Below are 26022 nucleotides of genomic sequence, written 5' to 3'. Positions count from 1 at the left end.
CTTCCACTTTCTGTAGCATTCTCCGACAACTTGCATCTTGGCATTTTTAGACTGAACTTTAAGCGATCAAATTCTTCAACCCTACCTGACTCATGTCAGAAAAGAGGTTTGATATCGAGAGACTCGTGTACACTCATGCATACAGGATGTGAGAAATAAACGCAACGGACTTCCGTAGTCCTTCGGCGTGTGAGCATTGCATTTATTTATCACACAACCTGGCATCTTATTCCAACCCCAAAGCGGAGTAAGCATTCAGCGCCAGCTGCCCACCAAGGTGTGCATACAGCACATTGCTGCCTGCTTCAATCTCCCCATTCTTGATCATATCCATCATGCCCGCCAGACTCTTTCCCTCATACACCGGATCAGTAATAAACGCCTCCGTCCTCGCTCCAAACTTGATAGCCTCAATCGTCCTCTCATCCGGCACGCCATAAACCCCCGCATGGTACCGATCATCCAGCACGACATCCTCCTCCGTGATATCCTCCTCGCTCAACCCGATCTTGGCAGCCGTCTGCTTCGCAATCCTCAACACCTGCGCCCTCGTCTGCTCAACCTTGGCCGAAGCATCAATCCCAATCACCCTCCTCCTCCTCTTTTTAGCTTCTTCTCCTAACTTCTCCGAGTCCCGCTCCAACTTCTCAAGCAGCCTAAACCCAGCCACCATCCCCGCCATCGTCGACCCCGTCACCGCACAAACCACCACCGTATCGAAATAAACCCCCAACTCCTCCTCCTGCGCCACCACCTCAAACGCCCACCTCGCGAACCCAAGTCCTCCCAGCGGATGATCCGACGCCCCAGCCGGGATATAATACGGCTTTCTCCCCTCCTTCTCCAGGTCATCTTTGAGTTTCGCCAACGTCTGTTTATGCTCAATCCCGAACCCGACTAGCGCTTCAAGACGGACGTCGGCCCCCATCAGCCGGGAGAGCTGGATGTTGCCCACTTTGTCGTAGCCGGGGTCCGTCCAGTCGGGGACCCAGTGTTCTTGGACGAGAGCGGCGTGCAGGCCGAGCTTAGAGGCGGCGGCGGCGACTTGCCGCGTGTGGTTGGATTGGATGCCCCCGATGGAGACGAGGGTGTCGCATCCTTGGGAGAGGGCGTCGGGGAGGAGGTATCTGGGGACTTTCGTTAGTATGCTTCTTAGGGGAAAGAAGGGAGGGGATGTCGCTCACTCTAGCTTTCTGGTCTTGTTGCCTCCAAAGGCGAGGCCGGAGTTCAGGTCCTCGCGCTTGGCGAAGACGTTGACTTGTCCCCCGAGAGCTTGGGAGATGCGGGGGAGAGGTTGGATGGGGGAAGGGCCAAAGGTCAGCGGCTCCCGCGGGATGCTGGCGAATGGTTCGGGGAGTAGTAAGTCGGCCATTTCTTTTGTCCAAGCTGTCGGTCTGTTCAAGTGACGATGTATTTGCAGTGGCTGTTTCGACACTCAACTCGATCCTCAGTAGAGGTTAAGGTAAGTTATCGCAGCAGGATCGCAGCTCAGCTTATATCATCCAACCCCCGAACATGAACCCCATGACTTCCCCCGCTCCTGCCCTGCTGCAGGGAGCTCACTCAGAACCACTGAGAAGGCGCCATCTTCTATCTTGTCTTGGCTTCATGTCTTGGAGTGCGTATACCATGGTTCGACTGAGCCGCTTATCCGATATGGCTGGCCGCCTGATGGCCATATCGTCTCGGCATCATCCGACCCGGATAGACGTCGCCTCTGTTGACCCAGCGTGGTAAGTCTTGACTGGGCGAGCACCTCAGCAAGGTACTGTAATGTCGGCATTTGGCTTGACTCATCTTAGCCCCCAAGGAGGTGGTAAACTACCCGTTTTTATACGCTGTAGAAGACTCTCATACACTTGTTCAGAATGCGGTCATCGGTGACAGTTTCTCTCCTTCTCTGAGTCGATCCCGCTTCTTTTTCATACTCCCCTCCACAATTCTTTCAAGCTATCATATCTTGCTCTAGATAACATAGGGTACATGTCTCAGGTCCCTTCTAGCCTTCTAGCCTTCTAGCCTTCTAGGATATTCTCAGGATGATCGGATACCGGCCTATCACAAGCTACATATTGAGCCTCAAGTATACCAAGATCTTGGATCCTGGCGGCGGGACTGAGCCTCCAAGATTACCGAGAGACAGTTCAAGATTTGAGCACATCACATTTATGACAGTTCATGGGAAATGTGACAGAACGCCTTTACATCCGCATCACTCCCGACGGAAAACTGATGGGAAGAGGGAAGGAGTTTCGAAACTTCGAGTCACCACCACTGGACTGGAGCTGATGGTGGATCTCGAGATCGTGATAGTGTGTGATCTCTAGTCTGTTATGGTCATTCATTCATCGACAGACATCAACGGCAACGACAATGATGATGAGAGCGCCACCCCAGTAGTAACAAAGAAGCTGCGGCTCAATGTGAAGGGATGAGATGGTCGATGATGAGAGTAACTGGAACGTAAAGTTATCATCATCACCTTGTTCTCGCTTTCTTTTTCCAACTTGCCTTTCCGGTCACTGGCAATCACCAGCTCTTTCGGGATGATCATCATCCACAGGGCCGAAGACCTCGACAATTCGGCGAAGCACTGGCCATCATGTCCGTCGACACGGGTACTATACTCATCTCGCCATACCACGAACAAATCGGCCTCACGGCCCGGTGTTCAAAATTGTTTTGATGCGCGGCAGGGAATATCTTCCTCTCCGTCACCTCCTTACAAAAGCAAAGAGATGCAGAAATGCACAGGGAAAGCTTGCTGCTCTCAGCCCAGTTAGTGGCACGCAAGCACGCGAGAGCCATGCCCTTCATGCGAGGAAAAAAAAAAAGAAGGAAAAGGCCGGAAAAGCAAACATTCACCCTTCTTGCCTGGTTTTTTCCATGCATCGTCCTGCATCCTCAACGGTGCTTGCTTGCTTGTTATTGCTCATCCCCACCGCATTCCAAGCTGTTGGCTCTGTGCAATGGAAAAGAAATGAGAACACGGGCAACGACGGGGAAAGAAAAACATGGAAGTCCACGAGAAAGGATGTTTGCTCCCCTAGTTACCATCTTTGTACGACGGGTGCAATATCTAGCTGGAAGCGGACGGGAAGGGATCACGCCTTTCTGTCCATGCATTTCTTTCCACGGCCAGGGACACACATGTTTTTGACGTTGCGCTTCGTTGCGTTGAAGTATTCGTCCGTAGCCTGGTGTCTAGAAGTAGGTATGCGGAACGGCCGGCTGCATGACGGGAGGTGGCATGGAAATATGGAATATATGGAATGAAAAGTGTAATTTGCTTTCTGGAGTGCAGATCTTGGTGCAGGTCTTATATTAGAGAAGGCATCCAGAAGCGGTCGATATGTTGTTCTCTTTGGCGAACTCCCCTTTTCGGAGGAATGGTGGATATAAACTTATTCTTAGCATTGGCTACACTTCCCGAGAGGCTTATGCTGTCATGTTCGCTAGATCAGGTCGTAACTGGTCGTTAGTTTGTGCGACTACTACATTGTCGTGATTGAGTGTACGCTGACACCTGACAGTGAGCGCGGATATTAGGGGGAGGCAATGGGGAAAGGCAAGGTTGTATCTTGTCGTCTTCATTTGATTGATGCACTATGCCTCGGTGTCGTCGTCGTCGTCGTCGTCGTCGTCGGATGTGCAGTTGGGTGTATTATCGTCCGGGGGGCCAGGCCGGGGATGCCGATAGCGATCAACGACTTCGCTAACGTCTGACGATGACAACCTTGTCGATATTTCGCCGTAATTGAGGAACGCGGTTGACGAGTCTGGACACTTCTTTCGTCTGTCTAGAAGTGGGCGAGATCTGCCGTTTTCTATTATCTCCTGATGGGGTTCGGGGCAGCTGGTGGCCCGTTGCAAGATTGGCAATACCTTTTTCGGGGCTCGACAGTGGAGTTGGAGAGAGTCTCGGCCTCTCGGGAGCTTGTTCCTGGCCGTTGACTTTTGGAGAAGGAATCCATTTCTCACAATGCCGTCCTCCAGGGCCTTTATGATTCCATTCCAGAGCCCTGAGGTTGACCCCACGATCAGGTGTTTGGAAGCTTTCTCTCCACTGTTCCGTACATTCCTTGCGATATCCCCGGTTGTGGTTTTGTCCAGTTGGGGGCCCGTGCCGTGGTGGCTTCCTTGCGAGACAAACATCCCAAGACTTCCAATACGAGAGTTGAAGGTATGGCGAGGGAAGCAAACAAGAGGATCAAGAGAATGCATGTGCGCCAATAACGCCTTCTTGCCTTGTTATCATTGAAGGATCCCATGGTGGAGGGATGGAGTGGCGTCGTGTCTGTGGGAAGACGTTGGAGGGACAGGCATCATGCCGGGAAAGAGAGGTTCATCTGAAGTTGCAGTGTTGAGGGGACGAAAAAGGGACATCCCGAGATCGAGACAGAGACGAAACCCGTGATATCTTGTGATTTTGGCTCGTCACCAACCGCCAAGCTGCAAGATGGATAAACATACTCCGACAGAAGCAAGCTCGACCTGCAGTTTCGGTCGCTCTTGCAGCATCTTGATAATTGTTGTTTTCGGGGTCTCGCTCGTCACCGTTGATCCATGATCGCACCTTCTCCAGACTCCGCAAAAAGGACCTTTGAAGTAGTAGCTGCAGGTCCGAGCACCACGCTGCAAATCGCAATACACTACCGCAATGCGCTTTGATCACTCAATGCTACCCTGAGGTTATCGTCGACGCCGCCGACGGTCACCTGAACAAGCTGGACTTTGTTTGGCTGTTTCGAGTCGCAATAGTGGCGAATCTGCAACGGCGAGTTTTTCTTTTTCTTTTTCTCTTGGAGCCAGATGCATTGCATTCGGTGGTTGATGTTTGTTTCGATGACGGTTCTAAACATTTTCTTTGCTTCGAGACCGTTCAGTGGCATTCTGGTACCTGAATTGATAGGCACAGGGTGTGCAGGGGCCCCTGCCGTTCCCAAGCGAGCCAAGCAGCTAATGACCCACCTTTGCCGGTTGCCCGGAGTGACCCCACTTCACTAAAGTGGGTGGGCCCTTCGACACCATCCCCAATCCCTTCCAATTGGCTTCACTTTTATTCCCGCTGGAGGCAGGAACACACGGCGCAAGAAGAAAGAGAAAGATGTAGGGAGATAAGAGGCGAGGAATATCAAGGGAAGGCACGGCTCGAGATTATATACCGATCTTGTGATACCAACAATGAAATCATACGATGACAGGAACAATACGAACAACATATTCCCTTCTAGCGAAATGTCCTAGAACAATCAAGAGCACGAACCGGAAGCCAGGGAGAGCTTGGGCTAGCTTGGTTAGCGTCAGGCCCTGGAAATCAATGCTGTTGCTGGAAGGAAGGGATCCCCAATCTTAGCACGCTAGGCCGTTGGTTTTATAGCAATTAGACCATAGGGCCCGAAGTGGGTGAAGCCAAACCGTTGCTGGACCCTTCTAACCCTCCACTCCGGGACTCCGGGTAACCCCCCGAGCCCCCGTAGTAACCCCGGCTCCCCCCAAAAACACAGGGTTATAATAGCAGAGTCAGGAACTGGAATCTTACATTACCGCATCCTCTCATTCAAGTCGGATTTATCCTTCCCACATACGGTCTAGTAGATCGGGGAAAGGACCTGCATGCCGGAGCGCCAACGTAGCAGATGGGGCTGACAGACTTAGCGAGACCACTCAAGACGACTGGCAAGTTCCAGCATGCGGGTGACTCGCAGCGGATGGCAGGACAGCACAGCTCCTAAACTTGAGTAGGACTAGTGGGACAGGGGGGGATAAATCCGACTTGAATGAGAGGATGCGGTATGTTCAATGAAGGAACGGCATCGTACAAGGGAAAAGAGGCAAATGCCCCTATCCCCCGGCTTGTGAACCGGACAACGCCCCTGAGTGAGGTTTCTCCGCAGATTCCCATATTGCTTGCAGCTTGTCATCTTGTTCTTTTCTCACGACTACCGAGTATTCTTTCTTTCACCATCATCATCATCATTGCCGACAGACCGTAGCGCCAATCTCGATTCCGAGACACTTCGGTTTCGGGTAGTTGGCACCGGAGAGGTCTCGTAACGAAACGATACGGGACAAATACATCAGGCATTAGACACTGTGATCTCTCTTCGTCCCGTCTTCCATTCCATCCTTCCACTTTCTCCTTCCCGCCACTCTTTCGACTTTGACTTCATCCCATTCCAACCACATCTATTACACGACCACAGCATCATCATACTAGTCGACGACTCTTATCCGTTCTTGTACCTTTCTATTCTTGGTTCATTCGCTATTTCTCGCTTTGCGCCCTTGCGTTATCCGTCCTCCCTCTTTCGGTCATCAGCCAGTCGATTTTCGTGTAATTTCAGCACAGCATCACCCACCTCGTCCACCCATTTTCGAGCTCGATCGGAGAATATCTCCTTGACTTTACACAACAGAGTCAGCAGCCAGGACTGATTGGTCCATCATCTCAAGGTGCGTAGTTCCATTAGTCGTCACAAAGTCGTACGGGGGGCACATTGGGGCAGTCTGGGGGAGGGGAGGCCGGGACATGTTATGTTGGCAAATATATGGAAACCCCAAGGATGGAAAAAGGCCAACGGCTGGCTGCCTCGCCTGCTTGCATCCCGCCTGTTTTGTGTCGGTGCCGCAGAAATTCGCTGCAGAGGACGTACAAAGTCCAGAGTAAATTCCTCTTCCCAGCACTCAGCCATGTTTGTCGCATCCAGTGCCGCTTGGTCGCATCAACACTGAGGTTGGATGGATATGGGTTAACGGCAGCACCGAGTTGTGTCATCTACCGCCGTCTTACACCATCTTCCTACTATCCAAGCCAAACATTGGCTATATACTACTCCCATACCCCCATCTTCATGTCCTCCTTCTCCCGCCAACGTGTTTCAGCCTCGGCGCCGTATCCTCTATGCCTCTTCCATCTTATACGCCATCAGCTCTATGCCCGCGAGTAGCTCAACTGACGAATCAGTGCACAAAAGCAGCCTCCCGCCCGCCTGCGAGATATATCACCTCTTCTGGATCATTCCTGGTCCCCTGGTCTCACCCTACCGCCCACTCGGCCATACAATATCCACCCGCCTCGGCCCCTTGCTTGCTTAATTCTTGCGCATTTTTCAACTCTACGAATGCTCGGCCCTGTTGTGCTCCCTCGCTGGCCTGACGCCTCGTCGCGCTAGCTACCTGTCGTGTTGCCGGAACACCAGACGACCTGCATCCCGCTAGATTAGCAACTCCCTAATTCACCACACAAAGACCAGCTGCATTCTTGCTTCGTGTACAAACATGGCTCCCTCGTCAGACCAGGCCATGTCTCGGCCCGAGTCGGCCATCCTTTCTCCCTCGATAAAGACGCATTCCCGCTCGAGGGCCCAGAGTATATCGAGCGACAGACCGTCTACCATTGCGGCCAGCTTCATGTCGCCTCCGCTGAACGTGTCTCCTGAAGCGGCCTTCATCGCCGCCTCGGCCGCCTCGCAAATCGTCACCAACGACCACGACAGCCATGCCGACGCTTTGCTCGATCAGCATGGCATCGAGCCCTCCGCCGAACCAGCCCTCGTTTCTCCAGCCGCCCTACAGCTAGTCAACAACTTTCTCGACCACCTACTCTTCAACTTCATCGCAGTCGCACGCTCAGCTACGCTAGCTGCCCTCCGCCCAGCCATAATCGAAGTCCTTAAGCCGAAGCTTGCCAAAGATGTCATCAACCAGGCGGATGAGGAGTTGCAGGAATACATGGGGGACGCTGAGGATGACGTACCAGATTCCAGCGCAGCCAAAGACTTGGACCTGGAGCTGATCTGGAAACGGACCCGGCTACGATGTATGGTATACTCGTCCCTGGGTGACTTGGAAGAGGAGGACGAGGACTATTATATGGAGAAGGAGCTTCTCAACCCACGGCAGGAGGACCAATCCTCTGAATTGGTGTCTTCTGCTGTATCCATGTTCTTGACCTCGATCATTGAATATCTAGGCGAGCAAGCGTTGATCGTTGCGGGGCAGGCCGCCTTTCAACGCATTCGTGTTAAGTACGAGAAGGAGTTGAAGGAGGGCCTGCGGAAACCCGGCGAGGCAACCGAACAAATTGTGGTGCAGGAACTCGACATGGAGCGAGTCGCGCTTGATCGTACTTTGGGAAGGCTGTGGAGGACGTGGAAGAAAAAGATCAGACCGACCGTGATCACCAATCTGGACAGAGGTTTGTCCCACTCCTTTTCGAGGGACTCGATGCGCTCGTCTCGTGGAACACCGACGCACCTGCGCTCATCCAGCGTCACAGAAACCCCAGTACCAGAAACCATCCCAGAGCCTACGAACGAAACAGGGGCCAAGGCTGATGCGAACGAGACCGAGACAAAGGAGACAGCCAAGGAGGAAACGGTGGAGGAGTATTTGAGTGCTGCCGCCATTCCTTTGCCAATGGGTGACAATGACGTGGAAGAGATCGAAGGTACTGGTTTGTCGGTTCGATCTCGGAGCAAAGACGGAGCAGAAGAGAGAGCTGCTCGGAAGAGGGCAGTGCGGCCAAAGAGCTTGTTGGTATGGCCCATGACCAAGCCTGCTAACCCGCCGACTCCTACTCTATCGCCGTCGCATACTCCTCTGTCAGCGTCCAAGAAACGCTCTAATTCACTCCCGACCCCTACTGCCACTCCCAGCGGTTCTCCTACACGAACGGAGCCACAGGCGAGCGAGCTTGCACCCCTTCCCTCAGTTGGCGAAAAGGATCTGGAACAGTCTCAGACTTCAGATGACAAGCAGCCAACACGAGACGAAAAGTCAAACGACCTCGGAGGTGCAGAAATGAGCCCAGTTGAAGCTTCGCTTGTGGATGCCCCTGCCTCTCTACAGCAGGCCGAGACGAAGCCTCAAACGCAGAACTCTGGCAATGTTGAGACCGAAGATGAGGTCAAGGGTAGCGATGAAAGCGAATATGACGATGAGTCTATGGACGAGGAACCACAGATTCTCACCTCATCAAGGATATCCATCTCTGGCCGAAGCGCATCTCCCACGGTGTCTGAACAAGGAAGACCCGCACCCATCATCACGACGATGGGAAGGACTAGAACACCTAGCATCTACTCGGCACGCTTGATCGAAGTAACCAGTCCTCGCAGCCCTGGCACGGCCGCCCGCAACAGCCCAATACTAGATTCAAGCGAGCATATGCGCTTATCCCGAAGCAGTAGTCTCAGAACGGCCTCAATCGCCGAGGAACGATCGCGATATTCGCCAGACAGTGCATCCGGGGCGCGGATCTCTGGGCACGGCGGTAACAAATCGGCGTTGTCTGCTGAAGTTGCCCCCGAAGACGTCTCTCCTATTACGGATGACGGTATTCTCGAAGCGATTCCCGAGCCTCCTTCGCCAGATGGTTTTGAGGGTCAAGGTATTTCGCGTGGTTCTGACCCAATTCTAGGCTCGGTTGCGGAGCGTGGGTCGCCCGGCTCATCTCCCATCCGCTCCACGCCCAAAATGACAACCCCCACCAGTTCGGCTGGGACATTTTACTTTGAAGATAAGTCCAAACCGCCTCCTACGCACCACGCCCAGAGTCGCCCGAGGGTCTCCGTGATCGCGGAGGTTGCTGTGCCAGAGATGCCTGATCGGAGTCCCACAACCAGCAGGAGGACTCCCAGTAATCTTTCTGCGGAGGACATACCGACTTCGATCGGGAACATATCTGTGCAACGCTCTCGTGGTCGCAGTGGGGCATCTGAGACGGGCTTCATTTCTCGGTTCCCGGAACCGCCAAAACCTGGTGTAATGGTGCGACAGGAAACAGAAGTGCGACAGGAAACAGCCAGCTCGATATCGTCGTCCTCATCGCTGAAGTCGACGAAGTCGACGAACAAGCTGAGGCCGGTAAGGACTTCGGAGGAAGGCTCGATAGCGGCGCAATCTCGGGAAGATGTCGCGCGAAACTTTGAAGAGCTCATCCAGAGCGATCAGACCATCCAGTTCACGCTAACGCCCGAAAGCATGCGAGACATTGACGTAAGTTGGATATCATTCATTTAACTAGCGCCCGAAGGGATATTAACCTCCAGATATAGTCTCAGTCGACGCGGTCCACCGGTAGCCCCAACACAGCTGTTAAACCCAGGAAGAGCCAGGATCTCCGTCGCGACTCAGATCGGTCTCGATCATCGTCGTCTAATCGCAAGAAAGATGCCAAGAAGGATAAGGATGCCCACTCGCAACATCCCATGCCCGAGTTGAAGCGCAACAGTAATAATAGCCCTACAACATCCGGCCCGATCCTGCATGCAATTCCACAGCCCCCACGTGCGCACCCGCCGCAAGCGAGAGATCCAAGAATATCCCGAGAGTCGGTAGCTGATTTTGCCGTGTTCATTCGCGCAACGGGTCCTACTGGTATTAACACTGCCGCCATGAACCGTTTGTCAAGGGAGCAGAGCGGGCTCCCGAGCCCTGTCTCTCCGCCTTCTGTTCCCCTTATCAACCGTCCACGGCTCACAGCCCGTGATCCCCATACCGACAGGGACGATAACTCAGATCTGATCGACTTCATCCGACGTGGCCCACCTACCGCGGGCAATCCACGGATCCCGCAAGCAGTCGCACCTTTCCGGAAGACGCTGGACTCCGATCAGATGTCTATCGAAGAAGCCGGCGGTAAAGCTGTGGATGCCCAACTGCGCGACGTCGACGTCAGAAACAGCCAGGCCTCGACCGATCTCACCAATAACTCGATGTATTCGTTCCAGTCATCGGCCAACTCGCAGAGTGCTCTGCTCAGCAAAAACAAGCCCCAGCATAGCACCGCCACCGGGCGATTTGAAGGAATAGAGGAGGACGATGTGGTGATGCCAATGCCATCAGCCATGCCGCAGCGCAAGCGCCGCGGGCCACGCGACCCTTATGCTATCGACCTTACCGACGAGGAGGACTTTGATGAGGATGATGATTACCCGGTTAAGCCAAAACGACCACCGACAAACGAGGAGAGCTTGATGGACTTCTTGAATAACGTTCCTCCGCCGCCAGAACCCACTGTTTCTCCCGTGGTGACCTCACCAAAGCAGCCGCAACCGAAGAAGAAATCAAGCGCCACGAGCTTGATGTCACGATTTACTAGACGCGAAAACAAGTCGAATGTCCCTCCAAGCTCGTCCGGCAGTATGAGCCCTCTAAGCCCCGTAAGGCTTAACGAATCTCGAGGCCTCAGCAGCCGCGCCAGCGCCAGCAGCGGAAGGGGCTACACCCCGCTCCAAGTTCACATGCCCCCCGGCGTTGATAAATACGCACCTTCCTCCGTCAACCAAAAGTCGGTCAATCACAACCAAAACATGCCAATGTCACGAGGGCGAGGCATGTCACAATCAAGCGGCACCACCGCTCCGCGCGTAGCCATGAAGAGGTTCGAGCCAAGGGACGCCCACGTAGCTCCCACCTCGGGAATCTCGGATCTGGCTTCGTTCCTGAGGAACTCGGGGCCGCCGCCTAGCATTGGGGAAGTGGCGCCGTTCGATTTTGGCGGGCCGGCGCCGTCGATTAACACTGTCACAAGTTCGAGAGGGGGAGATGGGGCTGGGGACTCGAACAGTTTCTCGAGGGTGTTTTCGAGGAGGAGTAGGAAGACCAGCATTGTTTGAGCGGCATCTACTACCCGTTATTTCCTAATTGCATACACTCTACATCCCTTCCACCAGTGCCTCTTCTGGCATAGTTGGGCTGCGCATCACATCATTACATAACCTGGATAGTTTTTCTTTTCTCATTATTGATACCATAACCAACTGAGGGTTAGTTTTGCCGATTCATTTTGTTCGTTCTGCTCGTGTCAATGGTCAAAGCGTGCGGTTGGAAAAAAATAGTACATGGGTAATGTCTTGTCTTGCTTCTTTTTTTTTCTTCTTCTTCACTTGTTGAATAGTGTCTTGGATATATGGTTGGTTGTTGCGTTGCATAGCTTCGTGAATGAAAGTGGTGAAGAAGCACGGAACCATGGAAGGAAGGCAAGAAAGAACTGAAATGAAGAACGTTTGATGCGCTGCTTTACAATCTTCTGACCCACCTTTGTGTGCAACGTGTGCTGCTATGCATCTTCCAGCCTCAAAAAGGTTTTGCCCCCTTCAAGTGAAATCCATTTTTGGTGATCCTGCTATATCGGACTCCGGTTAAACAACGTACCGTAGAGGTACCTATCTCACGTCAACTGTATCTCCACCCTCTCTCTCCATCAGTGGTTAATCACGGATTCAGAAGGTGATATCAAACTGACCACGTGCGGTAGAGATGGTAACAGAGAGCTGACCACCATGTCATACCCGTTGCAACGGGACACGGCACCTTCTTATGTCTTTCCATCGGTGAGATGATTGTGTGAGATGAGAGGAGGTAAGACGGAGAGATTAGTGAAATATGGGATCTTGATGAAGACGGACGGGTGGATGGAAGGATTATCAAGAGTAAGTGATCATTGTGATGCTTCTCCCTGTGCGGAGCCAATGTGTGAGGTGAGATGGAAACCGGACATGACAGGCAGTGTGATAGGTAGACTATATGATAGTTTATGGGTGTAGGTGGTAGTGTAGGACGGAGTGAGTGATCATCTCTCCTATTGTATCTATCCGTTGGTGACCGGGCAGACAGGCATGTTGGTCAGACGAAGAAGGGAATGCGCCGTACATAGTTAATATTCATCCATCTATCTGTAAGCCGAACTGATCCTGACATCTGCAACAGACGTACGTCCCTTTCCGCACCCTTGGATCATTTCTCAGCGGAGTTTGAATCCGAATAGAAGATACGGAAAGCATATCAAGGGAAGTAAGTGGGAGGACACTGTAATTCCATGCCTGGGGGAAACATAGGGAGGGAAGTGGGAGGACATCGTGATCCCATCTTCCCGTCGCTCCGCTCCCAGTCTGCTCTGATTTGTACTCCGTGATCTACAAATCATAACCATACGGAGTACATCTGATTTTAGTGATGGGCCGGTACGAACTACGAACTCCGGACTGCGGTAAACTTTCCACCAACGAACCAAAGCCCGTCGTCGTTGTTTGTCTGTTCGCTGAACACTGCTCACTAGCGGGCCGTCGTCAATAGTGTTGTTCGATAGTGTGTCCCAAGTCCCCAGCTATCTGGTACCTGGGCCAGCTGGGTACCACCCGTTACTAGTCTAGTGTCGGCCTCTCCTACCGAAGAGAGGATAAATTGCGGATGCGAGTACCTAGTGTACAATCTTCGGGCCTTCTAGAATAACATCAGCGGAGTGTGTGGAACGGGTTATTCTAGAAGCTTGAACGGAGGGAGAGGAAGATCTAGATTTCACTAGATCAAGTCAGGCCATATTTCCGCCCGCTTGTTCCTGTCGTTCGGTGCGTGCCGCCCTGTCAACTGAATGTCACAGCATCCAAGACATTTCTTGGGGTCCCGGCACGGCCGGGTAATGAGCCTAATGAGGCAGTCTGTTGCGGTGTTACAGCGGGAATAATGGGTGGTGATAGGCGTCGGGAGATACAGGACAGTGTTAGTTGACAGGTGAATCAGTAGAAAAAGGCCAGAAACCTGAACGACTTCACACGGTTTTGACGATCCAAAGAGTTCCCAGGAGAGAGGTTCCTCCCGTGAGTCTCCCGTTCATCGTTCGTCGGAGACTAAAAAAGAATACGGAAGCGCCAAGCGAAAACCGAGGATCTGGATACGCTAAAAGCGTGGGTGGATGGTGGTGGTGGTGGTGGTGGTTGACGATACCCTCATCACTTTACTTGCATGCTTGCAGGAGCATTCTGCCCGTGCGTCTTTTTGTCTCCTAATCGTGCCATATTTCTCGATAGACTGACTTCACAAGAGATGGAAGAATCGACAAAAAGTTCAGCTTCTCAGGCTTCCCAAGGGCTTCGTTCGCTTCGCGCTAGAAGTGTCCCATCGCTACAAGTTATACAGTGTCAGAAGCATCTAAGCGAAACGCTCAACCGTCACTGGAGTCTTAGAAGGTTTGGAAGGTTCGTAAGGTGGGCGCTCTAGAACAAAAGGAAGCGAAACGTCAGGCCATTTCGACTATCAGACTATTAGTGATGAGCTGAGGAGGCTGCTTTTGCCGGTCCCAGGGCACGGGAGGGTGGCATTGGCGACGGGTATGTACCTCAGAAAGAGTGATTGATGAATGTGTTCCCATTCTGACGATGATGGCGCTGGTATTCGGATTGAAACGTACTCGCCATCATCCTGTCCGCCGGCCCTGTCCCATCCCATCCGCCCGGGTCGTTGTGGTAGACTGCTACGCTCCTTGCATGGCGGTTAACAGCACACAGTAGATATTCTTATATCCGATTTCTTACTCCAAAAGCAGCGTACAGTATGAGTTCAGTTTGAGGTCCACATAAAAGGCGGCCGCGTCGTGTCGTGTCGTGACATGCATCATGTAAAGGCAGGTCAGTTGCAGACTTGCAGTGGACATCAAACGCGCCCCCGGACGAGCATGCGGTTTGGAGAAGGAAAGATACGGGCGTCGGTACTCGGAGTCCACAGCTCTTCGTTCGGCCCTTCGGTTCGCTAACAATTATCGCTGTCGGGTTCAACTTCAACTCGCAGTAAGCCACTGTCACTATCATCCGCAGTACACTATGGAGACGGAGACGTACCTAAGCTCCGAAACCTCACAGCTATATTCTGCAATGATACGGGAATTGAATCTGAGTCACTGGAGAATATGTGACAATATGGCTCGTCGCAATGAGTGTGTACTCAGTCTTACCTGCTTCTACAGTTGGTCGTAGCGATGTTATCTCAGGTGCCCCGAGGCAGTAGGCAGTCACCACTAACTATGATGCACCACTGTATCACCTGCCTTACCCCACTGTAGTTACCCGCTAACAACACGCCAGTCATCTGAACTTCAACGTCACCTCATGCTCACTTCACGAAACAAAGAACCACCGCCGATTACGAAAAAGAAGCAAAGAAGGACTCCAAATACCATCACTACAGCCATCGATAACCGACTTGTTTCTGACCGGCCAAGATGTACTGCATGAAACAGTAAAGCCCCTGCCAATCTCGCTGATCAGCAAAAAGCAAGGCCAAAACATCGCGGCCCTCACTGCCGCCGCAGAGAGGAAGGACATCCCACATCCCACTCCGTGTCACCTGCCGGCCGACGGCGTTCAACCGGTCAGGTCAGGTCAGGTTTAGCCTCAGCCCAGCAAGACCCGGTCGGTCCCTGAGGTAGCTAACCAGGTAGCCATGGCATCCCCAAACCCCTACTCCCACTCCCCACAGATTCCGCAGCGGGAAGAGTCCCCCTACCAAGAAGATCAGTACCAATCATCTCCTTCGCTCCGCTCTACTCCGTTCCGATCCTCACGAGGGACCGGAGGAGCCGGTACCGGTCTCGGTCTGAGTCCCGGGTTTACTTCCGGTCTCCGGGGCGGAGGCGGAGGCGGAGGTCGTCCATCCGAACAAAGATCCGGAGACGGCAGCTACGATGACCTCCCCCAAAGATCATCCGCCTCATCCCTAATACCCCATACCCCCCTACCCCCCAAACCAAAACCAACTTCCATCCCCGAAACCCTCTGGTCCTTACAGATCCCTCTCTACATCACACACCAATCCCACCCCAAGACGCCCTACATCTGCTCGGTACCGCGGTTCAGCTACCTCGCTCTGCTGCTGCCCCGGTTGACCGCCTACTACGGTACTCCGTGCTCGAGTTTCCACCATGAGGAAGTCCACCTGCGTAACTTTGCGGTCGGACTGCTGGTGGATCTGTACCAGCCTAGTGAGCTGCCGTGGAGGTTGACGGTTGCTGATGGGGCGGAGTGGGATATTTGTGATACTTTTATGAATAGTGCTAAGGAGGTGAGTTTTGACTCTGGTGGTGACTCCGGTGAAAGGGGAGAGTTGATAGATAGGGGGGTGAGAGGTTAACGATGAATACCTACTTAGGCGGATTTTATCCGAAATGGAAATGCGAAACGGATCATGGGTTTGAGTAAGGAGCATACGACGGCGTTGTGGAATGCTGTGCAGGATAGTATGTTTACTCCTCTTCCCCCTCTTCCCATTCCCTTGCCCCCCTTTCTGTTCTTTCTCCGGAGAGGGAGACTAACTGGGTGGTGTAGATGACTACCAAGCCTTCACAAAAGTAAACACCCACCTACTCAACGCTCCCACAGCCCTCAAAAACGTTCCAATACGGATCTACATACCCGCATCACCACCTTCATCAGACCAAACCCAAACCCAAACCCAAGGAGGACCCGGCCCTAACAACTCCGGCTCTTACCGGGTGATGCAAACCCTCGTTCCTCCACGGGGTTCAAACAACCGTAAGCTTTCGCTATCTCCGTCCCCCTTTCCCCCTCCTTTTTCCTCTTGACTAACTCTCGAACAGGAACGCCCCAAACACTAGGGCAAGCCCTCAAATCCCTCCTACCCGCCCTTTTCCCCAGCAGCCGCGACCCAGTCCTGGCAAACGTCATCTTGCACGGAGCTCCCGTGCCGTTCTCGGCACCGCTGGAGGAGTTGATGAGGGACGCGGCGTATCCGGATGGGTGGCTTTGTTTGATTGTTGTTTTGATGTGAGCAGGCAGGGGCTATGAGGGGGTTTTATGAGGGTTGGGAAGTGAGGGTTACTTACTGGGTGATGAAGGATGAATAGGGATGGATGGATTGGGTAGGGAGATAGATTGTGGGCTACGATGATGTATGATGTTGGTGGTGGTGGATGAACGGATGAGGTTGTAAGTTGAGCAGGTTCACTTGGTGAAATGGCGTTATGAGATATTACGGACGGTAATTTATCAATAGGGGTACGAATGAACTGGAGTTAGGTACTTATGATAGTAGGAGTAATGGTGGCATGTTATCGCACGCATGGTGTTAGGACATCATTGCAAATGGAACAGTTGACTTTAGTTGAGTTGAGAGGATGCAATTTAACTAGTGTACATACAATAAGCCGCCCACCCACCCAGTCAGTTGCTATCGCATGTTATGTAGTTAAGTTATCCAGATTTTGTTTATTGTAATTTCGCCGATGCTATTCCCTGTTTCCCCCTCCCCTTCCTTCCTCCCACAGCATGGATAAATACAAGAGAAAAAGGTACGGTACATAGTTGTAAGTAGATAGACAAGTTGGAAAACTCTTGACAGATGATAGATACCTAAGAAAATGCAGACATGCAGCGTACAAACATTTCACACATATGGATAGATGGACAAGACAGACAAAGTGGTATATCCTCCGCGGACCCCCATTTTTTGTGCTCCCCTCCTCTCCTTGATAATGATACCTATGCAAATGCAAGAGACAGGTCGACTGATGTTGTTTGTTGTTGTGGGTGTTTTATGATGTGATCAATGTGTGTGTTTGGTTTGTTTGGCGGTTGTTTGTTTGTGGTGGATGACGGAGGAAGGGCCGGGTCGGTTGTATGTAGTAGGGAGTGTTTGACGGAGTCGACGAGTAGTTGTTTGTGGGTTGTTTCGAAAATCTCTCTCTTTGGTCGGTCGGTGTGAAGGAGTAAGTTGTTATGGCGAGAATTTCGGAGACGTTTGAGTTGAACAGTAGTAAGATGTCAAGACTGAGCGAGATTGTTTGATTGGTGTGGGTATCTGATGAGCATAGATAGGTGGGTAGATAGGTAGTAGGTATGTAAGGTTGACAGGTAGGTAGGTAATTGACAACGCCAGAGCTGTGTGGTAGATATGCTCTTTCCTTCTCTCTCTCTCTCTCTCTCTCTCTCTCTCTCTCTCTCTCAAGATATGCTGATGCAAATAGGTATTATGCAGCCCCCGTGTGTATGCCATGATGCATCCTATGTATGAGTTGATGCGTATCCGCTTTGATATCCAAGGGAAAAGGACAGTATCACGTCCACTTCTTTATCGCGCATGCTAACCAACATCGACTGATGACCCCCTTCGCTTGTTACGCTCGCTCGCAAAGACCTCCTCCATCCTTCTCTTTCTGTTCGTACACAAAGGGAATTATGACTTTCGGACCAAGTGTAGTAGAAATCCTTCACAATTTCCAAAATGCTAAAACACGTCTTGTGGTTGAGATACAAATCTCTCCTAAAGGGGATGTGAGTGTTGGTGTTGGTGAATAGGAGGTAAAGGAGGCATCATGCCATCTGGGGTCCCAGGCCCATGCATGTTATTCTGTATTGGCGGCATCGGACTCCTTGGCATCTGTGGTGATGGTCCTGGTGGCCCTGGTGGCCCTAGTGGTGGTGCAGAGTGTGTTGTCGGCCTTGGACCCGGGGGCGGCGGCGGTGGTGGGCCTGGCATTGGTGGGCTCACAAAGGAGCTAACATGGTGGTGGTTATCCATCATTATGTCCACACTGTTGGGCTTGTGCCACAACTCGCGCTCCAAGCCTTCGAGAATGCGCATGTCAACGGCCAGTGCGCTCGTTGGTTGGGCGATGATCCGGAAAAAGGCTATAGTCCTCGAGAAGAGCTCCTTAAGCGTCTGCTCGTCAACATGACGGTGAAGTGTCGGATCCTTGAACACCGCTGCAAGCGTGAGGAGATTGCCCCATTGACTGCGTATTCAATGTCAGTACCGCATATATAATTGCATTAGACGAGAAGAGATACTTACGCATGTGCGGTGCCAAAGATATTGGTGACAACAAACCGCTTGTCTGGCAAACCATGAAACGCCCTTGTGCTCTCAATAAGAGCCCGAATTCCCTTCTTCGCATATTCAATAGTATCCTGAGTAATCTCGCCATTCACGCTGTGCATCTGGGTATCGAGAGGAGTCATGGCCTCGCTGGGAGTGCCGGCTGGCATCGGGGATTCGGCTGTCGCCATCTGAGCCATATTTGACTCCAGAATCTGTCGGATGTACGGCCTGTAGGTGATGACTTGGGCTCCCCAGTACTTGGCACGTAATCGGGCGGAAAGAAGGTCTCCAGCTGGCGGATCGTCGTGCGTGAACTTGTACTCGGGAGGCACGAAGCGTAGATCGAGAGATTTCGTGATGACCTCAATGATATTTCCTGGCGGGGTGCCGTTTTGCGCCCTTAGCGATCGCGGATCCTCGGGGTTATAAAGCATTTGATGGATTTGATTCAACGACTTCCGGAGGTAAAGCTGTGCAAGGTAGCTTTGCAAGACATGCTCCTCAAAGCCGTGGGTCTTGGCCAGGTTGATGTTGGGATACGGCATGATCTCCTCAAACGCAAGGATGTGGGATTGCGGGAGAGGAAGCTCGGCCACGATGTCACTATGGTATACGTGTTAGCCTATCCCCTTTTTCAATGTTCCACGCCGTTGCCTACCTCTCAAGCTGCAGACATGTCCAAAAAGCAAAGACGATCTGATTATCCGACTTCTCCTTAACGGCATTGATATTAAATGGGTGGTTTTCTTGAAGTTTTTTCAGCCGATCCAGACTCCTATACTCGGGTTAGTACTCAGTCAAAAACACTTGAGCAGAAGTTGGCTTACGGTCTCATCTTGATCTGCAAAGCCCAGCCAGCCTCCTTGATATAGGCATAGCTTTCCATGACTCTTCCCAACTGCCCATGATACAAACCCGCCAAGATGTATGCGTGGATGTGCCGCAAGCTCGTTCCCGCCAGCTGCCCGCCCAAGATATCTGTCGCGTATGCGAAATAGTCCAGGCCCGGAATCACATCCATGTTCCGCTTGAGCGATCCTACCCTCATAGAAGGCGCGCCGCCTCCCTGGAACGACTCCCGCCTACTAGGACCCGACCTGTCTGCGCTATCCTTCGGCGAAGGTAAACCCGCCGAGTGCGAATGTGAAGCATACGACGGCGGAGATCCCTGTATAGGAGAGGCAGGATACCCGTTACGTACCATTGGCGACCCATGCGAAGGCTCGCTCACAGGCACGACATCCGGAAGCTTTCTATCCTTTATCGAACAAATCTTTCCCAGCGCGAGAACCAGCAACACAAGCGCGTTGTTGATGGACCGCTGGAATGTCGGCTTACCCGACCTGGGTAGCATCGATGGCGAGTCTGCGCCGTCGGGTGCCGGGGAGCGCTTCCTTTTGACCCCTGTCTCACCCTGCACGCTCAGCGGCGGCGCTCCAACGAACTTTGCGATTCCGGCACTACCCTTAGGCTTCTTGGTACTTTGCTGGATACCATCCAAAAACAACCGCACCATCGCATGCAGCTCTCTCGGTATTATGAGCGGATGCATGTTTTGAATGTTGTCCAGATAGCTTTGCACGTACCTCCAGACGGTTTCCTCCGAAAAGTCCAACGTCTGGAGTCCAACCATGGTAGACCTGTGGTCCATCGGCCCAGGCGAGCCGCTAATTCCACCCCAACAATCCGCGGGCGAGGGGGCTCCCGTTTCCGAGTAGTCGTCAATAACTTCCATCATACCCAGGTTGTGGTTGGACTCTCTGTCCATGCGGCTGCTGTCGAGACCTTCTCCTCTGCCCCATAACCTAAGAAGTCCCCGCCTCTCTTCCTGTCGGATGGGATATTCTTCGACAAACTTGATGTTTTCGGCATGCAGATAGCGTTGCGCTAGGCGCTTTATCGACTTCCACTTCAGAAGAAGGGCAGCCAGGGTCGTATGGTTCAGCGGAATGGCGGGCGCTCCAGGTCGTACAAATGGGCCAGGCTCCTGTTCCCTCTCTTCGTCCATGATCTTCGTGATGTTGCGCGCTTCCTGTGTATCTATAGGAGCCTGTGTCCTTGCTGCATTTTCCGAGCCTCCTGGCGACGATAAGTTGTAGCCATCTTCAATGGCTGCTGAGTCAGCAGAGCCCGGACGATCATCATCCGACGACATCATCTCCGGATGCGCTTCCAACGGCGGCGCGACGCATTCCAACCTCTTCTCTAGTCTCGTAATGCGATGGTTGAACATGCTGAACTCGTTCCTCAAACCCATGAGGTTCTCCAAGATATCGGCCGCCACTTTGTCTTGTCTACATCGTTTGGTCAGCAATGCGACAACCACCCGACAACCGGTATATATAAGTGCTTACTGCTTTGGTACCGCCTCACGGTACTTGCATTCGACCTTCTTTTCCTTGCAACTCTTACAGGGTTTAAGCTCGTCACATTTAGCCTTCAGCTGCCGGCACATATCACAAGCCTATGGGGGAGGTTAGCTTTTTACGTCCATGGCGCAACTCTTGCTGGAACGCAAGTTGCGTGTATATCCGAAGCCAGAACCCAAACCAACCTGCGATGCTCTTTGCGCCTTGCGCTTTCCCGCCGCTGGGGCAATCTGGATATAAGGAAGGTCGCCATGGTGTCCATAGTGAGGGGGGTAGTCGTATGGTTGACCATGCGCCATGGGCGTCTGAGGGGGGAAACTCGGCTGCCTGTACATGTTTTGTTGCGGACCATTGTCCAAGCTCATATGGCGTTTGTCTTCAGGGTACCCTTGGTGAGGCAGAGCTGACATTGGGGTCCCTGGTGTCATGCCGTCGGGAGCATGGCCCGTCGAATTGGGCCTCCGAAGGTGTGGTGGTGTGTTGTTGTCGTCGGCCGGGTCCTGCTTCACCACGACTTCTCTCGGAGGAGGATGGTAGCCAGGGTTGTACTGGTGGTGTGCTGGTGGTGGCTGAGATGAAGGATGGTGTTGTCGGTGGTCTTGCATAGGCGGATATCGGTCGGGCTCATGATGTCGCCGGTCGTCGACGGGGCCTTGCTGCGACGGAGCCGGAGGCGGCGGCGGCGGCGGCGGGTGGGGATGCGAGACAGCAGGCGCGGCGCCGGGATCACCAGGACCTTGGGGTCGTGAGAACGGATGAGGGGAGGTTTGTTGATATTGCGACGGCGGCGTGGGGTGGTTAGGATGATGGGGATGTTGAGGATACTGTTGACCAGCAGTCGGAGATGGCGTGGGATGTAGGAGCGACACACCGTGGTGCGCACCACCTGCTGACCATGATGAGGCAGTTGACAGACGGGGTCGTTTTGGGTCGGGCGGGCCTGGGTCCATGCTGGGTAATATGTATGTGTATCCGTATTACACTGATACACCGTTTACGCCAAACAGCAGTAGCCAAAGGGGGAAGACAGTTCAGACGACAGGCGGGAGCAAGCAGTAGCCCAAGCGCATAAGCTGTGGCAACACCATGGAGCTTTCCGAACAACAAGCCCTAGTTTTCCGGACCCAGGAACGGGGCAACAAGCGAGCTAAGACAGAGCTTGCCAGGAGTAGGACCCGTACAGTCGGAGTCCAATGTAAGAGGCGAGAGAGAGAGAAGCAAGCTTCGGGGCTTCAGGGCTCGCGCGCAATCATAAGAAAGCAAGGCCACGGGATGAAGCTTATTGGCCTGGAAGGGGCATAAGAGCCGTGCGGGCGTGGTGGTCCAGCGTAGGTATGTAGGTAGGTAGTCGGGAAAATGTCTTATGTGGGTATGGGGGTGAACAGACTCGGTAGCCTGTCGAGGTTTCGTAGACTCTGGAGGGTGTAGGTAGGTAGGGAGGCAACGTAGGCTGAGGGATCCGAGCCGGCGCCGGACAGACGTAACCTAAAGCGAGGGCCCCTGCGACTTTGTGTCAAGCCTCCTCTCGGCTCACACCTAGCTTCACGTCAACGAGGCTCAAGCCAGACAGGCCGCAGACAGGCCAGACAGACCAAACAGTTGGGCAGCAATGGCCGAAGTTGCCTGTTCGAGGTTAGGGCGCTTGCGGGCAGGTGGGGAGCACGGGGAGTCTGGAAAATCCAGAACTCGGTTGAAGGATATGTGTGATGGGGACTGGTGCTGTAGTAGCCCGGCACGGGCAGGGGAACATTCGGATAGGACGATCAGGTGGAACGAAGGGGGCTTTCTCGCTGGCTTGGGGGTTGTGTGGCCTGTAATGTAAAAGTGTACATACCTAAGTAGTAACTGTACGTGCTTGGTGTTTCTGACCGTGACACCTGGCGTGTGTGTTTTTTGGTGTCTGTTTTTTTTTCTCTGTGGTCGGTTTGCCTTGTCGTCAAACCACCTCAAGTGACCAGCTTGGGAAAAAAAAAGAGACGGTCAATCAGCGTCGAGTGCGGAAGAGAAAAGTAAATGGAATTTGGAGCTAGTCCACCCTCATCGCAAGCCAGTACCTCTTCTGGTGGATCCCCGTAGCTTCGTTTTCGGTCGACGGGGCAATCAGAGAGAAGCAAACGAGTGGGCCTCGAGCTCGCTCTGGTCCGGGGTCTTGCCTGTTTTCGCGGTCGAGTGCTTGCGCATGTGCCTGGCTTTCACTTTGCTCCTGTCGATGACGGTTGTTCTTTCTCCCGGCTCGTTCTCTTGTCTTTTCTTTCTCGATATCTTTTTGTTCCCTCCGTCGTTTTTCATTCGTCTGCCCGTCTGCTCCTTTTTGCGGGGAAATCTGGATAAGCGGTGACACCAAGGGGCTGGCCCCTGGACGTGAATCCTAGCAGTTATACCTCAGTACTGTGTAGTTATAAGGCGTTGTCGTGACAGGCCACTGACGCGTGTTGTGGCCTGCGGATGCTGCGACCACACAGTATCAGACAAGTCTCTAATAACTCTGGCGTAGCTCTGGGCTGATGATGGGGCTTCCAGGCGGCGCGCAAAGAACTATCCCCTATCTTGTCGTCGTCTGTTATGCCGCGCAATCCTCCAAGGTGTTGGGTGAAGGTGATAGTGCAAAGGCCGCGGATGAGCGCCAGGACGAGTCAAGGTAGGATGATCACTGTAGATTCGGTACGTTTCGTGTAACTTTTGATGCCGTGAGGGTGCTATGTCAAGCGGTAGTTTGTGGATACCGACCGCCAAGTTCACGGCTCGCTAGATGATTGGCGTCGAGTATTGGAGGAGTTAACAGTTTTAGTATACTATGTAGCATTCGCAAGTGGCGTCCGAATCCAGTTGGTGAAAGAAGCAGTCGTGAGAGGACAACAAGCGGAGATAATCCGCGCTCATGGTACTGTTGCGACATAAGTGACAAAGAAACCATTTCCGGGGGGTCGCGCGGGTCGTCACAATGCTGCGTACAACCCGTATCGTAGTAACGGGGTGCTGACATTGCATGTACGTAGGCGATATCAGATTCCGAGATACCACTCCCTCGACTTCCTCTACGGAGTAGTAGAATCATTATCGTTCTACTCTCGGCTACCTGCTAGCATAGCAGCAAGAGGCACTGCATCAAAAGGATATCTCTTCTCAGCATCTGAGTTAGCTTGGTCAGCAATGACATTGTCAACCGAGATGACAATTGTGACTCGTTCTGACGGCTGACAGCGGGCTGTTGTCCAACGAGCGGCAAGGCGCAACGGGTGGTGGTGATGGTGGTAGCATCCGTCCCCGTAGTGGTGTGGGATAGGTGCCAGAGTGAGCTCAAGTGACTGGAGGTGGGGTTCGCGAGGTTGCATGTCTCCTCCCTCGTCTGCATCACGACATGATGTTGAACATGCCGGGCAGGAGAGGGCGGGGGGAGGATGGGGGAAAATGGTCGTCCTCTCCGCCATCCCTCCAACATCGCAACGACATGTGTACCCCGTACGCAGTGCTCTGTACTTCCGCACCTCAGCACTATATGAAGGGAAGAAGTCGATACAACATCTGTCGAATAGTACCCGGTACAGCACATGTACGGTGCCGGTCTCGCTCTCAGCATTGGCACGCCAACCAACCACTACCACCAGCCGGCGCTCTGAGCTAAGATCGTCACCTCAGTCAGTGTCACGGGCTCACAAATTCAGGGCCTGTCAGCCTTGGCTCTTTCGGCATCCCTCTGAGGGGGGCGGGTGTTGCCTTGGTCTGGATAGAGACGGGCTATATAGGGACATCTCGATGATAATGGGTGTGGCCAGCCGCCCGAAATCCCGAAAAACAGGATGGATGATATGAGATCTGATCACCATAAAAAGATCCATATGTAAAAGATCCGTGCTTGCTCTTCCGCTTTGGTGGTACGTGGAGTGTTACTTGGGAGCAGTGAGTTGAGTGGTATTGCGAAGGGTACTTTGCATCGTGTTCAATTTCCAGAGTGGATGTCCATGTTATTGCCATTACTGTAGTAACCAGCAACGCGCTGCACGTGAACGGGTGCTGTCGAACCTCCCGTAGAACCGATATTGCACGATAGTTGCTATGCAAGGCACACACCACCAACTGCACAACACATTGTCCAATCCGAACTCGGAGTTTTCCAGGCGAGATCAAATGGCTTTGTCCACTGTGTTCAAGAGCCAGCGACGATCGGGTCCTCTTTTCCTCGCTTCTGCGATCAAGCCCAAGACGAGAGCGGAAAAGGCTGTCTGTCCTTGTCTTTGTGCCCCAGAGCCCTGAGGCCCGAACGAGGGAGTGAAAGGCGGGATGGCCGGTCGAGGACTGGGGCTCATGGGGGTTGATCATCGTGAGGGTATGGTACCTTGCCATCTACCTAGCTTTTGCACGGCGACATGGTGGTTGATGTCTGGTGCTTCATGGCTTGGGGTTTGCCTTTTGGTAGTGGTGATTGGTTGACTGGTGACTGCTTTTAACGGCGGGGTGCTAGCATGCAAATACTGAGAGTTGAGAATTGCGGCTAAATACATACCTCGTAATATCTATCTGCAGTGACGATATCTCATTGGTAGAATTAGTGCCTCGAGACAAAATTTTGTGTTCAATGTCTCTTGTTTCTTCCCGAAGTCGTGGCTCCCCAATCCAAGCACTGACGCACGGGCACTGCTGCCCCTGGGCAGTTGTCGAAGCTGCACTGCACTGCAATTTTTTTGCAACATGGAAGCTCCTGCCGCGTCGACGTCAACCCAGGCCATGGGAAATTGGATGCTGTCTTCGGATGAGAAAAATGGCAGGAACGTGACAACGTCGGCGTCGCTCCTGCGGATGTACACAGTGCATTGGCGCGCCTGTGCGTCGGCCTGCCAAATTTACATTGATGTACAGTCCCTGCCACCAAAAAACGCCCCGTGATTTTTTTCCCCGCAAAAAAGGGCGAAACTCAACTTCGTCACTCGAGGATTCTAACCACTTTAAGGTATCAAAACAAAGATGTACTTCCAGGCTTGGTATAAGAATAGTATTTAAAGATATTTAGGAAGGTTTGGCTTAATTTCAATTATTCGTGGTA

At 52.8% G+C, this 26022-nt stretch overlaps 8 protein-coding genes across 8 annotated transcripts; 4 read left to right on the top strand and 4 right to left on the bottom strand.

The window, feature by feature from the left end:
* Window positions 1-192: 192 nt before the first annotated feature.
* On the bottom strand, window positions 193-1489 carry B0H65DRAFT_94945 (1-aminocyclopropane-1-carboxylate deaminase). The gene is made up of 2 exons (XM_062831597.1): window positions 1185-1489; window positions 193-1127 (listed from the first exon to the last, which is right to left on the bottom strand). Exons 1-2 carry the CDS (start codon window positions 1370-1372, stop codon window positions 227-229), a joined length of 1089 nt encoding a protein of 362 aa, XP_062683946.1. The 5' UTR covers window positions 1373-1489; the 3' UTR covers window positions 193-226.
* A 1017-nt stretch (window positions 1490-2506) lies between these two features.
* Window positions 2507-3495, top strand: B0H65DRAFT_94942 (uncharacterized protein). The gene has a single exon (XM_062831596.1). It carries the CDS (start codon window positions 2686-2688, stop codon window positions 3274-3276), a length of 591 nt encoding a protein of 196 aa, XP_062683945.1. The 5' UTR covers window positions 2507-2685; the 3' UTR covers window positions 3277-3495.
* On the bottom strand, window positions 3442-4473 carry B0H65DRAFT_94957 (uncharacterized protein). The gene has a single exon (XM_062831598.1). The coding sequence runs from the start codon at window positions 4222-4224 to the stop codon at window positions 3607-3609; it is 618 nt and encodes a 205-aa protein (XP_062683944.1). The 5' UTR covers window positions 4225-4473; the 3' UTR covers window positions 3442-3606.
* Window positions 4474-7116: 2643 nt separating this feature from the next.
* B0H65DRAFT_94879 (uncharacterized protein) lies at window positions 7117-11722 on the top strand. Its single transcript, XM_062831595.1, has 2 exons — window positions 7117-10002; window positions 10062-11722. Exons 1-2 carry the CDS (start codon window positions 7282-7284, stop codon window positions 11622-11624), a joined length of 4284 nt encoding a protein of 1427 aa, XP_062683943.1. The 5' UTR covers window positions 7117-7281; the 3' UTR covers window positions 11625-11722.
* Window positions 11723-14794: 3072 nt separating this feature from the next.
* Window positions 14795-16648, top strand: B0H65DRAFT_94742 (autophagy protein Apg5-domain-containing protein). The gene is made up of 4 exons (XM_062831593.1): window positions 14795-15840; window positions 15928-16015; window positions 16104-16310; window positions 16376-16648. Exons 1-4 carry the CDS (start codon window positions 15223-15225, stop codon window positions 16564-16566), a joined length of 1104 nt encoding a protein of 367 aa, XP_062683942.1. The 5' UTR covers window positions 14795-15222; the 3' UTR covers window positions 16567-16648.
* Window positions 16649-17923: 1275 nt separating this feature from the next.
* B0H65DRAFT_94762 (uncharacterized protein) lies at window positions 17924-22403 on the bottom strand. The gene is made up of 6 exons (XM_062831594.1): window positions 21170-22403; window positions 20970-21079; window positions 19443-20909; window positions 19274-19390; window positions 18589-19218; window positions 17924-18529 (listed from the first exon to the last, which is right to left on the bottom strand). The coding sequence occupies exons 1-6, from the start codon at window positions 21932-21934 to the stop codon at window positions 18058-18060; spliced, it is 3561 nt and encodes a 1186-aa protein (XP_062683941.1). The 5' UTR covers window positions 21935-22403; the 3' UTR covers window positions 17924-18057.
* A 1088-nt stretch (window positions 22404-23491) lies between these two features.
* Window positions 23492-24182, top strand: B0H65DRAFT_439655 (uncharacterized protein; the record flags this gene model as incomplete). The annotated part of the gene is made up of 2 exons (XM_062825434.1): window positions 23492-23622; window positions 23981-24182. The coding sequence occupies 2 exons, from the start codon at window positions 23492-23494 to the stop codon at window positions 24180-24182; spliced, it is 333 nt and encodes a 110-aa protein (XP_062683940.1).
* Window positions 24183-24347: 165 nt separating this feature from the next.
* B0H65DRAFT_455451 (uncharacterized protein) lies at window positions 24348-25681 on the bottom strand. The gene has a single exon (XM_062826237.1). It carries the CDS (start codon window positions 25323-25325, stop codon window positions 24720-24722), a length of 606 nt encoding a protein of 201 aa, XP_062683939.1. The 5' UTR covers window positions 25326-25681; the 3' UTR covers window positions 24348-24719.
* Window positions 25682-26022: the final 341 nt, after the last annotated feature.

The sequence above is a fragment of the Neurospora tetraspora genome (genome assembly GCF_033439725.1).
Source record: "Neurospora tetraspora strain CBS 560.94 chromosome Unknown B0H65scaffold_2, whole genome shotgun sequence".
Taxonomy (NCBI): domain Eukaryota; kingdom Fungi; phylum Ascomycota; class Sordariomycetes; order Sordariales; family Sordariaceae; genus Neurospora; species Neurospora tetraspora.
This window is presented reverse-complemented; position numbering and strand designations above follow the sequence as displayed.

Bases quoted from the DNA above. Each gene is read 5' to 3' on its own strand.
- B0H65DRAFT_94762 (XM_062831594.1), bottom strand. From the start codon at position 21,934: ATGGACCCAGGCCCGCCCGACCCAAAACGACCCCGTCTGTCAACTGCC. The intron at 21,080-21,169 runs GTTGGTTTGGGT...CCTCCCCCATAG, and splicing joins AGGCGCAAAGAGCATCGCAG to GCTTGTGATATGTGCCGGCA. The intron at 20,910-20,969 runs GTAAGCACTTAT...CAAACGATGTAG, and splicing joins CGTGAGGCGGTACCAAAGCA to ACAAGACAAAGTGGCGGCCG.
- B0H65DRAFT_94879 (XM_062831595.1), top strand. From the start codon at position 7,282: ATGGCTCCCTCGTCAGACCAGGCCATGTCTCGGCCCGAGTCGGCCATC. The intron at 10,003-10,061 runs GTAAGTTGGATA...CTCCAGATATAG, and splicing joins AAAGCATGCGAGACATTGAC to TCTCAGTCGACGCGGTCCAC.
- B0H65DRAFT_94742 (XM_062831593.1), top strand. From the start codon at position 15,223: ATGGCATCCCCAAACCCCTACTCCCACTCCCCACAGATTCCGCAGCGG. The intron at 16,016-16,103 runs GTATGTTTACTC...TGGGTGGTGTAG, and splicing joins GTGGAATGCTGTGCAGGATA to ATGACTACCAAGCCTTCACA. The intron at 16,311-16,375 runs GTAAGCTTTCGC...ACTCTCGAACAG, and splicing joins TCCACGGGGTTCAAACAACC to GAACGCCCCAAACACTAGGG.
- B0H65DRAFT_94957 (XM_062831598.1), bottom strand. From the start codon at position 4,224: ATGCATTCTCTTGATCCTCTTGTTTGCTTCCCTCGCCATACCTTCAAC.
- B0H65DRAFT_94945 (XM_062831597.1), bottom strand. From the start codon at position 1,372: ATGGCCGACTTACTACTCCCCGAACCATTCGCCAGCATCCCGCGGGAG. The intron at 1,128-1,184 runs GTGAGCGACATC...GAAAGTCCCCAG, and splicing joins AACAAGACCAGAAAGCTAGA to ATACCTCCTCCCCGACGCCC.
- B0H65DRAFT_94942 (XM_062831596.1), top strand. From the start codon at position 2,686: ATGCGCGGCAGGGAATATCTTCCTCTCCGTCACCTCCTTACAAAAGCA.
- B0H65DRAFT_455451 (XM_062826237.1), bottom strand. From the start codon at position 25,325: ATGGCAAGGTACCATACCCTCACGATGATCAACCCCCATGAGCCCCAG.